At 32.8% G+C, this 13,413-nt stretch overlaps 1 protein-coding gene across 1 annotated transcript; it reads left to right on the top strand.

The window, feature by feature from the left end:
• The first annotated feature begins 3,491 nt into the window (after positions 1-3,491).
• On the top strand, positions 3,492-6,993 carry LOC115888640. Its single transcript, XM_030908411.1, has 2 exons — positions 3,492-3,761; positions 4,159-6,993. The coding sequence occupies exon 2, from the start codon at positions 4,165-4,167 to the stop codon at positions 6,442-6,444; it is 2,280 nt and encodes a 759-aa protein (XP_030764271.1). The 5' UTR covers positions 3,492-3,761; positions 4,159-4,164; the 3' UTR covers positions 6,445-6,993.
• Positions 6,994-13,413: the final 6,420 nt, after the last annotated feature.

Raw genomic sequence — 13,413 nt, 5'->3', positions numbered from 1 at the left:
AAAAAAAACTGCAATTCTTCTCCCAGAGTTAGGGGTCAACAAATGTTGAATTAATATTTTTATAATCAAAATTACAACCCAGTTGTTTAGCCAAAGTAATATTGTTACTAGCCCCATCAAAGTGATAGACACCAAGTGGATACCCCGATTCATTTAGTAATTTTAGGCACTGTATTAGTAAATTATGTTTCTGTAAACCATTTAATGAGTCAATTAAGAAGTATCCCAGAGGAAGCTTCCAAGATTCGTTGACACCAACTAGCATAAATACCAGTGCTTCTTTTGCTACTGGATTAGAGTCAGTTTCTAGCTGAATACCATAATCTACAAATCCGTAGTATCGAACTCCATCAAATTCTACATGTTGGCGAATTGCCATTTCATCTATTACTAAACTACATATAATTGTGCGATTGGCATGTTCTACCTTTTTTTTTTTTAATAATTGAAACACCTCTAATGTAAAAACCAGCTTCCCCATTTACATTTTTATACCATCTCGATATTGTTTTAGGATGGGAAGAGCTGAATTAAAAAGTGTTCCTGACAAAATTATAAGCTTTTACAGAATAAAAATGTAACGTAAGGGAAAAAGCTTTTAAATTATTTCCATATTTGTGCTTCTTAGTTATTTGCCTCTGTAAAAATTCTTCGTTAGGACCTATTTGTGCTAAAGTTTCCAAAGTTTCGGGAGTTACCTTTACCACATAATGATATTACAAGGAAAAATTCAAGGAAAGAGAAGTGTAGGAAGAAGGCGCCACTCATGGATGAGAAACTTACGTGACTGGTTCGGGTGCACCACAAACCAACTATTTCGGTCGGCTGTGTCACGAATACGTATAGCACTGATGATTGCCAACCTTCGCAACGAAGAAGGCATTTGAAGAAAGAAGAAGTAAAAGTTACACGTATTTCCAAAATAATCACAATTTTATACGGTTTAGAAACACGATACAAAGAAAACAAGGTATGATCGATAGCGGCTCCAATTTCGTTCAGTTTGCGCATACCACCTGTAACGTCATACGCTATACGAAAATTTTTACTTTTGACTTTCTAAATACTCTACTAAAATAATAATGACTAGAAAGTGTTTGGTGTGTAGAAGTTCTAATATAAAGGATATTGATATTGATACGGAGTGGCTAAACGTATTGTTATATAATTTAATTTTTGTGACAGTAAAGATTCATTTTATTGTTCAAATATATGCATTTTACATTAAATTTTTAAAATTAATGTTCAAATTGCTGCGCGTGGACGACAGGTCCTCGACAAGAATAGATAGAGTAGAAGCACATCGTGTGCAACAAAAAAAAAAAGATAAAAGTTGTTGATACGTTTGCGACAGTTTCCATAGTGATTTACTTATCCACGTAAGTATATATGATCTAGGGTAATAACAAACATTTTAGTGTTATGAAATTCATAAATATCGCATTTGGTACATTAAGAAGTTATACCATACCATGTAGGAAACAATACAGCATGTCCCTGGATTGTCATTACAAGAGGAAAGCCTTTTTTATTATTGACATTTTGAGAAAAATGCAATCTCCATAAAAAAATTTGCTTGTTCTAAAATAGTTAATCCCGTTTATACTTTTCCAAATTTCTAGACCGTTTTAGAGAAAGTTAAGAAAAACATGAAAATATGGTAGATTTTTTTCATGAAAGTCCTAAAAATTAAAAGGAGTTTCTATCGTAATATCAATCCATTTCATTCATTAATAGATGGTTATTAATAATTTTGATTAACGTGATTATTCTTTTCCGATAACTATCATCACCCTTTCCGTAGTTTTGAAGTAAATAAATTTTGTGCTTCCTTAACTTTTAAAACAACAAAAAATATGACGTTAATTAAAATTCCGAATAACAATCTATCAAAGAATGAAAACGAAGAACGCGTTTACCATAGAAACGCGTTTAGATTTTTTGGACTCTCTTGTAAAGACAATCCGGGAACATACTGTAGAATTCGTGAATAACATTTTTTTGCTCATATTATTCCAATCCGGTAAAGTAATTTATCTACGTCAGTGAGTTAAGAAGCTCTTAACTCACGCATTTTCAGTGAGTTAAGAGCTTCTTAACTCACGCATTTCATTACCGCACTCCTTGTTTAGATGACTACCAAAGAGAAAAAAATATTTTGTAAAACATTTATTTTGCACTAAATACCTACTAAATACAAATAAACTGTTCTATTGATAATAATTATAAAAACATATTTATTATAAATGTTAATGATACAGTTTGAACAATCTTTCAAGTAAATGCCTGAAAAAGCATATACAGGGTGGTCCGAACTTCAATTCCGGAAACTTTGGCAGCATATTCTGCAGGTAAAAATAAGTAAAAAAGTTCGTATAGATGTATGTCCTAAAATGCTTAGTTTCAGAGATACAGGGTGTAGAAGTTTCATTTTTATTTCGATTTTTTCTAAATAATTTCTGAAGTAACGTCAATATTTGGATGAAAATTGGTCTCTGGGAGTTTTTTGACATGAGAAATTTGATTTTGATGTTAATATGCCTCCTACTAGTAGAGGGCGCCACCTACATGTGTTTTAACTGTTTTGAAGCGTAATAACTGTATAAAACTACCGAGCGGAAATATATACATCTCTGTGACGTAAAAAATATCTCTATGTAAAAATCGCTACGAGCAACCGTTCTTAAGATATTTAGAATGGAAATAGACAGTACATGTCTTATTGACGAAAAATAAACACGTTGAGTAGATAGTTATTTCACTGAAATAATAAATTTGGGAAGTTTTTATTTTTTTTTAAATTAATGATAAATTTTTCTGCAAAAAAATGATAATAAAACAGTTTCTGTTGAACTTTTGGAACAAAAACATTTCAAATTTATGATTTCGGTCTAATCTAATAATAAGTCCAGGGAATACTTTCCGAATCGCTCATTTTTTAAACTAGTGACATCAATATTATTTACTGTCATATTGACATTGCCATGCATGGTGTTATTTGAATAAAGGTATTGGAGGTAATTGATTTTTAGGATAGGTATAGTTAGTTAGGATAGATAGTTAGTACGTAGTAGTTAGCACTTGTATCGTAAATATCTATTAAAATAGAGAAATAAAAAACATCTTAACAAATTAAATATTAATAGAGACAGCATCTTTAGCTAAAATCAAATACAGCATCTTTAACTAAAATAATTTTAAATCAAACACAAAAAAATTGTTCGGTATTAAGAGTTAATACACAGATAACGATGACAAACCTACACGAAGTCAAAATTATCTATACTCAACTGATAAAACTGTAAAATGGGGTCATGTAATATTTTAGGTATTTCAGTAACCTGTGTCTAAAGTTACACTTCTACATAGACTTCAGTTATTTTGCACTGTTTTAACCCAACGGGTAGGATTGTTCAGTTAAAAACGTCAGTGTATGGGTCCAGTTTTGTCCGTTCGTTCAATACATCGCACATGTAATCCAAAACCGTCACTATACAAAATTTTTTGTAAATGTACTTTTTCTGCTAACATTGTCCAAAACCGTATTGGCAACAACGTCACTATACCAAATCTCTAAAAACTTTTAGCAGAAACCTCTAGAGGGCGTAAGTGTCTCTATAGCATTTATGGAATTCGCGAGGTCGCCGTACGCAACAGTGACATTATCCCAGTTGTAACAAGTGTGTGGAGCAAGTAGTATACCACAAATTGTGCAAAAGTGACATTTTTTGTTTAGTGTCAGTTTATCGAGTGCATTAAAGGTAAAATTGGTTATTTTAATATGCAATACCGTCACTTTTGGTTTAGTGACAGTATTGCGTTATCTAAAATAAAATAAAAATAGATTATAATTTCTATAAAAATGACATTATTTGTTTAGAGACGCTTTATTGCTAAGTATTTTTTAAAATAAGTAATTGTTGTAGGAGGGTATTTTGTTTAATGTCATTTTTCCACATAATCTTTTTATATAATTTTGTATAGAGATTCAGTTCGAATATTAATTTACCATAGTAGTGTGTTTTTACAAATTAACCGAAACTGTATTAATTGTACACGATAACTTGCCATTTATTAATTCGTGTTTTTTAACTTTGGGTAAAAAATAGCTGATAAATCTGATTGGATGTTTGCTTTTAAAAGTTACTTTGTTTTCAGGTCAAAATGCGAAGAACTGACCTAATTCTAAAGCTTGCTCTTGAAGGTCAAGACTCGCTATCACAGAGGAATGACCAAGAACAACATTTTCCCGATTTTTCCGTTCCCGAAGTATCTTTAACACCATCTAAAATCACAGAGGAACTTGCACCTAGTATCAATGAGCCCTCTGAACCACCTACTTGCCTATTAGCGGAACAAAGTCCAACATTTTCTTTAAAGACGTCTGTGCAATCAAATGGCCTCAAGCTATTAGAAACTGTTACAACTCCACCAAACCGAAGTACCAGTTTCAAATCAACGGAATCGGTGGACTTACCAAAAGCCTCAACATTATCGGCTTCAGGTTCATCGACGTCTTCATCTTCATCTTCACGCTCTTCAACCTGCAGTTCATCGACATCATCCAAGACAGATCCATTTATGACCGATGAAGATGAAGAATACTTATTACCTTCTCAAGCCGTCATCGAGCAAGAAAGCAGTCAATCCTCTGGTAGTGAATCAACTCAATCGGATCAAGAAAAGGAAGAAGGTCCTCCCAAAAAACGACGAAAGGGACAGATTTCTAAAAAGAAAATGGCTAAAATCCTTCGGGACTCTGGTAAACAGTACATTTCTTTATCAAAATCAAAGAAAATCGTTGCTGCGAAAAAAATGGGTCCACCTTGCACTTCAAGATGCCGTCTTAAATGTTCAGAAAAAATAAGTGAAAATCAGAGAGCAAACATTTTTCAAAGCTACTGGAATTTAGCCAGTTTGACAAGACAAAGAGATTTTATTTCAGGCTGCATGAAAGTGATTTGTCCCAAATATCAATATAAAATGATTAACAGCAATCGCAAATCAAAACATGCCTTTCATTTCAAGGTAAACTTGGTCGAAACACGGGTATGTAAAGTATTTTTTAAGAATACTCTTGGTATTAATGACCGGCCCATTAGAACAGTTATTGATAAGATTAACAGTGAAGGTGTCGTTGAGCCCGAAATGCGAGGAAAACATGGCAAACAAACAAAGATAAGTAAGGACACAATAACTGGAATAAAAAAACACATAGAATTAGTGCCACGAATTGAAAGTCACTATTTAAGGAAACAGACAACTCGAGAGTTTATAGACGGCGGAAAAAATTTGATGGATTTGTTTAGAGACTACAAAGAAGATTGCTTAAAAGAAGGTCGTCAACCAGCTCAGTTCCATAGCTATAGAAAAATATTTAAAACCGACTATAACATCAGTTTTTTTGTACCGAAGAAGGACCAATGTGAACTTTGCACTTCGTATGGTATAGCTGATGAAAAACAGAAGTTGGAGCTTAGGGAGAAGTATGAAAACCATATTTTAGAGAAAGATTTGAGTCGAAAAGAAAAAGAGGACGATAAAAAACAAGTAAAAAATAATTTTATTGTATCATGTTACGATTTACAGGCGGTTTTGCCCTTACCCAAAGGTGAGGTTTCTACCTTTTACTACAAATCCAAAATTAACGCGTATAATTTTACAATTACTGAACTAGCAAAGGATAGCTGCGAATGTTTTGTTTGGAATGAAGTTGAAGGACTCCGAGGTGCCAACGAAATTGGGTCTTGCGTCTTGCGTTATTTAAAAAATAAGTCAGAGGCTGTTAACAATGGTGAGTTGGAAATCGTGTTTTATTCCGATAATTGCTGTGGTCAGCAGAAAAACCAATTTATATTTTCCATGTACATGTATGCTCTGGCAAATTTAAAAATAAAGAGCATTACCCATAAATTTCTTATTGCTGGTCATACGCAAAATGAAAACGACTCTGTTCATTCCGTCATTGAAAAAGAGGTTAAAAAATGTTTAAGATCTGGTCCAATTTATGTACCTGAGCAGTTTATCGGAATAATCAGAACTGCGCGAAAGAGAGGAACTCCGTATAAGGTCAACGAGTTATGTTACAATGATTTTTACGATTTAAAAGATTTGGCAAACGAGTGTGGCAGTCGGTTTACTAAAAATACTGAAGGGGGAGTTGTGAAATTAAGTGATATAAAAATAATTAAATTTGTAAAGTCAGAAAACGCACAACTCCAGATATTTTACAAAACTTCATACGGAGACCCAATTTTTAAGGAGATCAACTCTTCGGCGCCTCGTTCAACGCGTCAGAGTCGAAAAAATTTTCAATTAAAAAAACTTTACACGGCGAGGCTAGAGTTAGGGGATCGAAAAAAACACGATCTCAAGAGTCTCATTGATAATAGCTTAATACCTCAATGCTACGCCCACTCTTTCTATAATAGTATTATAGATTGAAGGCCGTCTTATAACTTTTTTCGTAGAAAACATTTTTTTTCTCTAAACGTTGTAGGTATTAATTATGAAGAATTTTAATTAATACTCACCCTTATTTGAGTCTGATTAGGTTTAAGTTTTTTATTACGTTTTTGTCGTGGTTGTATTGATATACAGTGAGTCTAGTTTTATGTTTCACTGTTTTTGTACCTGCCAAGACCTAACTACTTACCTCCTTTAATAGTTTAATAAAACTGTTGATAAAATAGCTTCTTTGTTTTACCTTTCTTTTGCCCATTTATGTGAAAAATGTATTATAACAAAATTGTTCAAAATTGTGTTTAAAAAAAACGGAATAGTGACACTATAAACTAAGTCAATAAATAATAAATCAATATTCAACTTTTTTTACTTCTAGTTGAGTCAAAGTCTAAAGAAAAACATTTTTTTATCCTACCATAAAAGTTCTAAGTTTATTTTTCACATAAACTTGTATTACTTAACTTTTTCTTTAACTGCAAATTTTAAAATGCTTCTACTGAACAGTTTTGCTTTTTGGTATAGTGACGGTTTTGGATTACATGTGCGACATGTCTTCGACATATATTTTAACGGTATGTTTCCACCAGCTTTATTGAAGCCAGTGGCGCGAGCAGTTTCTTTTCACAACCATTTTCGTGTATGCCTTTTCTCGATTTTCTTTTTTACCGCATTGAATTGGAGACGCCACTGCTAGCAAGTTGTTTCTCGGCGCGGAAATAATAAACTAACCGAAAAAAAAACAGTATGATGTGGAGGTTGCTTGGCCGTGCTTTCTACCAGCGCGGTCTTAACGGTTAACTGCACAGTTAAAACCGAGCAAAATAACCGAAGTGTAGGGGGGTCTTAATAAAATTCATCCAGTGGCGTCATCATACCATTTAAAGCCCGTCGCAAATTTGCCTTGTGTGTGGCAAATTGTGGTTTAACCGCCCACCTCTCCCCCTTAATTAATGTAAAAATTTTGATAATGTTATCTTAAGATTAATAATTCAATTGAAATACAATAGAGACTGCCTCTATAGTCTGAATATATAGAATGTATTATTTTTTAAACTAAACGTTCTCTATTATATATGGTAATCGCAAAACAATTTCCGATGCACGTGATCGACTTTGAGTGGCAAGCGATGGGCACAGCGCTGCCAGATTGTGATGGATTTATGAGATGAATCATAATTTAAAATTGAAAAACAATATATTTATTATATCATTTTTTAAAGAGTTTTACGTTTGTTTTTGTTTGCTAACATAAACATCAGTGGTAAAATATGTCTTTTTACTGTGGACGACACTAGCTTCACTTGGAGCAACAAGGACGTCACGGCACTTCATAGGATTATATCAAATGACTTAATCACCATTAAATCTTGGTGCGATTCGAACCTCCTGAGTCTCAACATTTGTAAAACTAGAGCTTTGTCGTATAAAAACTCGCTGCACCCTTTGGTACTTAACAACACCACCATTAACGTCGTAAAATCTGTAAAATTCTTAGGGCTTGTTGTAGACATGCATTAAGATCTGTTTCTAAGGAGCTTAACTTGTCAGTGGCTAGAACTGTTTATTATGCACTTTTTGAGTCGCACCTCAGATATGCCCTTCCATGCTGGGATACGTGTTGCGCGACTAAATTTGACCGCATTTTCAAGCTCCAGAAGAAAGCTATTCGATATTCACTGGGACTAAACAGCAGAACTAATTGCCAGGACTTTTTTAAAAAATTAAAAATATTAACTATTCCTTCTCTATTTATATTTTGAATCCGTTTGCCTAATACGTATTATTGTGGTCGGCCGTAGCGCAAGCAGTTAGTGTGTCGATCTGCGGTGCGAGAGATGGGATGGTAGTTGGTTCGATCTTCAGCCAGTACGGTCGCTTTATTTATTTGAATAAAAATATTTGATTTATCTAAATAGAGCGACGAGAGGGTCGCCACCTCAAGGAAGGCAATGGCAAACCACCTTGAGTACATTTGCCTTGTACGGCCTCTCAAATAGTGCCGTTGTGAAACACTGATGACACACTTCACAAGTACATGCAAGAAGTAGCCAACGCTCTGTATAGAGTATGGCACTGTAAGAAGAAGCCTAATACGTAAGCATGTATCAGCTTCTCAAGAAAGGTCATCTCACACTTATCCACTCAGGAACGCGGAGCAAGATCTTTATCTCCCTATCCCACGCTCAGAGTTAGTTAAAAGTTCATATTATACAACTCGAAAAAAATGCACAATCACCTGCCATTTGAAATCAAATCCATAACATCATTTTCTTCATTTCGCAAAGCATTGAAATCTTATTTACTAGACAGGGCTTTCTACGCCGTAAATGACTTATATTTTGATAATCGAATTGGGTCTTGTAAACACTGGTCTAATGTTTGCTATTACTATATTTACCAATGACATCGAAATAAATTTATCTAGAGGGCATTGATATTTACTATAAACTTACTAAATATTTTTGAAGCTTATTTTTATTTTTTTATTCTTTGACATTGTAAACATTTATAAATGTTTATTTTAAACAATGACACAATTGTTTAAACAATAACAAGACTGACTATGTTAATTGTATAATGTTTTGTATTCTTCTTTGTTTGTTTGTTTATTTACTTTGTTTGTTTACTTTACCTTTGTCTATAATTTGTAAATTTTTTTGACAATAAAGGCATTTATTTATTAATTTTAATTTAATTAATATTTTAGTAATTAATTGATTTATTTGTTTTATAGTTATAGTTATATATACGTTAGTAATTAATTGATTTATTTTGCTTATTTTACTTATTACATATTGGAAAAAACTAGTCCATTATGAAGATTATTCTAAGCGTTTTTATGGGTTATTTATTTATTGATGCACAGGGTGGTCGAAATTGGTCTGTTTTAACAGAGAAAACCTATTTCCTGACTAGACAGAACAAAACCGACATAGATGTCATGGGCTCGATTTCTGAGACACTTTTAATGGCATAAACCGCCTGTTGATATTTTCACTGCCAACTGAGATACGGGGTCTTTTTGAATTTTTTACCATTTGGAAAATTGCCCATAACTTTTGTATTTCGCGGAATAATAAAATTCTGTAAAAACGTTCCTAAGGCACTTTTTTAAGCACAATCCAGTGGGGTAGTCAGTTTTTTTCTATAATTGCTCTTTTTGTCAGTAATAATGAAAAATATAATTTTTTAAATGGAAATCATAGTTGGCTATGAACTTAAAAAAATGCTGGCGTTTAACCCTTTCCAACGATATAAAGTTATGGGTATCTATGTCAAGAGATGTTGGTAAAACTGTCGTTTTAATTTAACCCTTTTTAAGGCAGTACTAATTATTTTTTACTTTGATCAAATCGACTTCAAAAATATATAAACTAGCACATAGGGAGCATAAATAAAGTAACATAGAAACATTTTTCAAAAAGTTAACAAATAAAGAAGTGGGAGGTGGTCGATTTTTCAACCAGAAACTGTTAAAGCAAATAGATAATATGTAATGATCTAATGTATAATGTATAAACTGTATCATCCAATGTTAGAAAAAAGAGTAAGCTCGAATATTCAATTCGTCTAACGTATAGATATGGTTGATTAAATGGCCAAAGCGGGCATAGAAATAAGGCATAGCAAACAAACTGGGCGATAATACAATTCCACACGACTAATCAGTTGGTTAAATTAAAGTGGTCGATTTAGCGACCATCAGCCTATACAGGCCTATAATCAGCCTATAATCTAAAAACGACTACCTGGAACCTAAGCGACCTTGGCCAAAGCCCGCAACGCTAGGACGCGAAAATAATCTGACATCTATGAATAAAACTGAAAAAAAAATTAAGATGCTATAAACTATAAATCGTTACTATATCCACAAATCCACTCGGATCAATTTAAAATCCATCAGCAAAACTTTCAGTTTTCATTTGGACCCTATCCGAACTCGTTGCTGTGTCCGAATCCAAATCGATCCACCAACAGCAATATCGACTACAGAAACGACAGCAACAGCACAGCAGGCTGGCCGTGCCAAGCGATTCGGCGAACAGTCAGCCAGCAAGCAATTGGATACGGTCGCGCAGGGGGGAAAAGGGGAACGACCAACTAGAACCGCTACGCGGCGTTGCCACGTTTCGAAAGATAAAAGTTCGTGCAGGCGTCAGTCGCGCAAACGCCATATAAACGACCTTCGAGTCCTGTATAGATTTTTTCGTTTTGACTACTTTTTAATAAATGATTTTATTCCAAAGATAGAGCCATATTAAATAAAAATTAAATGCTGTTCGGATTTGACCGAACATTTATTTTAAAATGTTCACACTAATTGGACCACTAAGACTAATGGACTTGATGAAAAAGTTTTTAGTAAAAAAATGGCACTTATATTTTGATAAAATTTTAAAGATGATTGAGATGAAAAGATAAATAGTAAATTCAGCTTTTCTCCTCCCTGTGAGTTTTGTATACATTTGACGATGCGAAGGATGAAAGATGAATATATCAAATTCATACTTTGTGTTGTTTGTTTAGTTTCTGAAAAATTATCGGCCAAAATTGAGACAATTATAATGAAAAGTCGGCAAATAAAAGAAACTACAAAAATCATATTACAGTGATCCCTTTGTAAGAAGTACTTTTCCTTTGCAGATTTCCAACAAATATTTACAACATTACAAAACATACACCAGTTTATTGAAATTTGAACGGGACAAAAGAGTCAAATAATATTGAAAATGGTGTTGATAACCTCAAATATATGATAGAGTTAGTTTTATTCAAATTCACACTCATTTGTTTTTCTTAAGTTTTAGTATTAATTACGGAAATAAAACAGAAATGTAGATGATGAACCTGTAGTATAGGAGTCTTTGATATAGATGTGGATTAATTTTGAAAACTGCATTGTATACTTGAAATCAATAGAAAACGAGAAATTAACCATCGCCTATGAAATCTAATGGAAGAGAAACGATATCAATGTATTTTTGTGAACATTTAAATTGACTTAGCACTTGCCATAACTTCAATAGATTTTAGAAGCATTTAACCATAACAGAAGAAACATACTCTACATCAAAATTCTGAGACTATTGACCTCGTTCGTGTACAATGAATTTTACAGGGTACCTTTAGATTGTATTAGCATATTGCTTAAATAAGTTTAAGTAAATGTGTATAATCCTTTACAGAATCTATAATCAACTTGTTAACTGACTTGTTAACTGTACTATAATTTGTAACCAATGTAAACCTTGTAAATAAGTAATATAAAAAATGCGTTCTGCTTTACAAAGTTAAAAACTCAATAAGAATTATATTAACTAAAAATTAAGAGATTACAAAGGCATTAAATACATCAATGTTGACAATGCTTCAACAATGATCACATGCCCAAATAAACACACCGTCAAAACAAAGCATAAAAACATCATAATCAAAACATTTGGTATTCAATAAGAAAATTCCATGCTCAAAGCGACGTTGCACGATGTACGACGTACGATAAACATACCCGATTCACTACCTAACTCCCCCTGCCAGTAACATGGACCGTTCCGCTTTTTTATAACCGCGTTGCGAGGTCAGAGCCTTAACTTTGCTACGAACGTCAAAAATGCTTTCGACATTTTGATATTTTCAAAACTTCTTGTCATATTTACAATAAATATAAAAATAACGTGGCAATATTCTTGATCAACCAATTACCAATTCGAATAATTTGATCAAGCCTATAAAAGCTTATGTACCTACCTAATAGGTACAAGAAATTAGTTTTGTTATCGGTACCTAAATGTAGGTAGCGAAGATCTGTAATCTCCCCTACAATCTGGTCATATCAGGAATCTCGTCAAAAAAAATATCAAAAATTATGTATTACAAACTTAGACACACTTGTCAAACTAACCGCTTAATGACATAAAATTATTTAAAGAAATAAACTGACAGAGAAAAGTATGAAAAATCAAAATTGAAATATCAAAACATTTAATTTTAGAAGGTTTATTTAGTTTGCGTCACTGCAAATAATGAGATAAAAATTCAAGGTCAATATATTTCAGACATATATACAAGTGCAAACCGTTTGATGCCAAATCTTTATGTTATTATAGGTAGGTAGATATGCAGTTCAAAATTGATTATTTTTTAGTAAAACTAGGTTTGATGCCTAGTAAAAAGTTTCTATATATGGCGAATGGGTAAAGTACGTCTACTGGAACTGTGTCTATGAAAGGAATGCGGACAAAAATATTTAAATAAAAATAAACAGCAATATATTTTTATAAATCGCTACTGTAGTTTGTCACCTCAAAACACTCCACCCACTCATTTCATTGGCTACTTGCAAATTTGTCGAATTTTTATTGATGGGACGCGTCGTCTTAATTTTTTACGAGAAACATCGACAAAATATCGTTTCCCGAATAAGCGTACTGTATACCTACAGTATAGTTGCTATAATCTTATTCAAATTATTTTCAAATCTTAGTAAAAAGTTAATTTTGTATCCAAGTCCAAGTAGGTATGACATACGATCGCAAAAAACGACATTAAAAGTTGGTATGGAAACAAAGATCGCTGTCAATTTATATACCTATACAGAAAGACCAATCAATAATTTTGTATGGACCAGTACCTACAAACCTATATAATGTTATTATTTTTCGATCGTACACGGTATATTCAGTGAACAAATCTTAAGAACACTCCGTAGAAATTCAAGGCTTCCTTGTCCTAGTTAACAGTTACCTACTGATTAAATCCTTGTCAATAAAACATACCTACTCCTATTAAAAAGTTGTTTGTTATTTTGTCTTCTTATTGATATGTACATTGAATAGACTATAGGTAACTGTGCAATGACTATAGTCAGTCTAAAGCAGAATTGGAATGGAAACAATCTCGAATTTAGCATTTCCATTTTTCGAAACTTCTAGTTAATTAATACCTAAT

This window comes from Sitophilus oryzae, unplaced genomic scaffold (genome assembly GCF_002938485.1).
Source record: "Sitophilus oryzae breed Bouriz unplaced genomic scaffold, Soryzae_2.0 scaffold_805_pilon_pilon, whole genome shotgun sequence".
Taxonomy (NCBI): Eukaryota; Metazoa; Arthropoda; class Insecta; order Coleoptera; family Curculionidae; genus Sitophilus; species Sitophilus oryzae.
The sequence above is the reverse complement of the archived record's forward strand: the minus strand, read 5'-3'. Positions and strand labels throughout refer to the sequence as shown.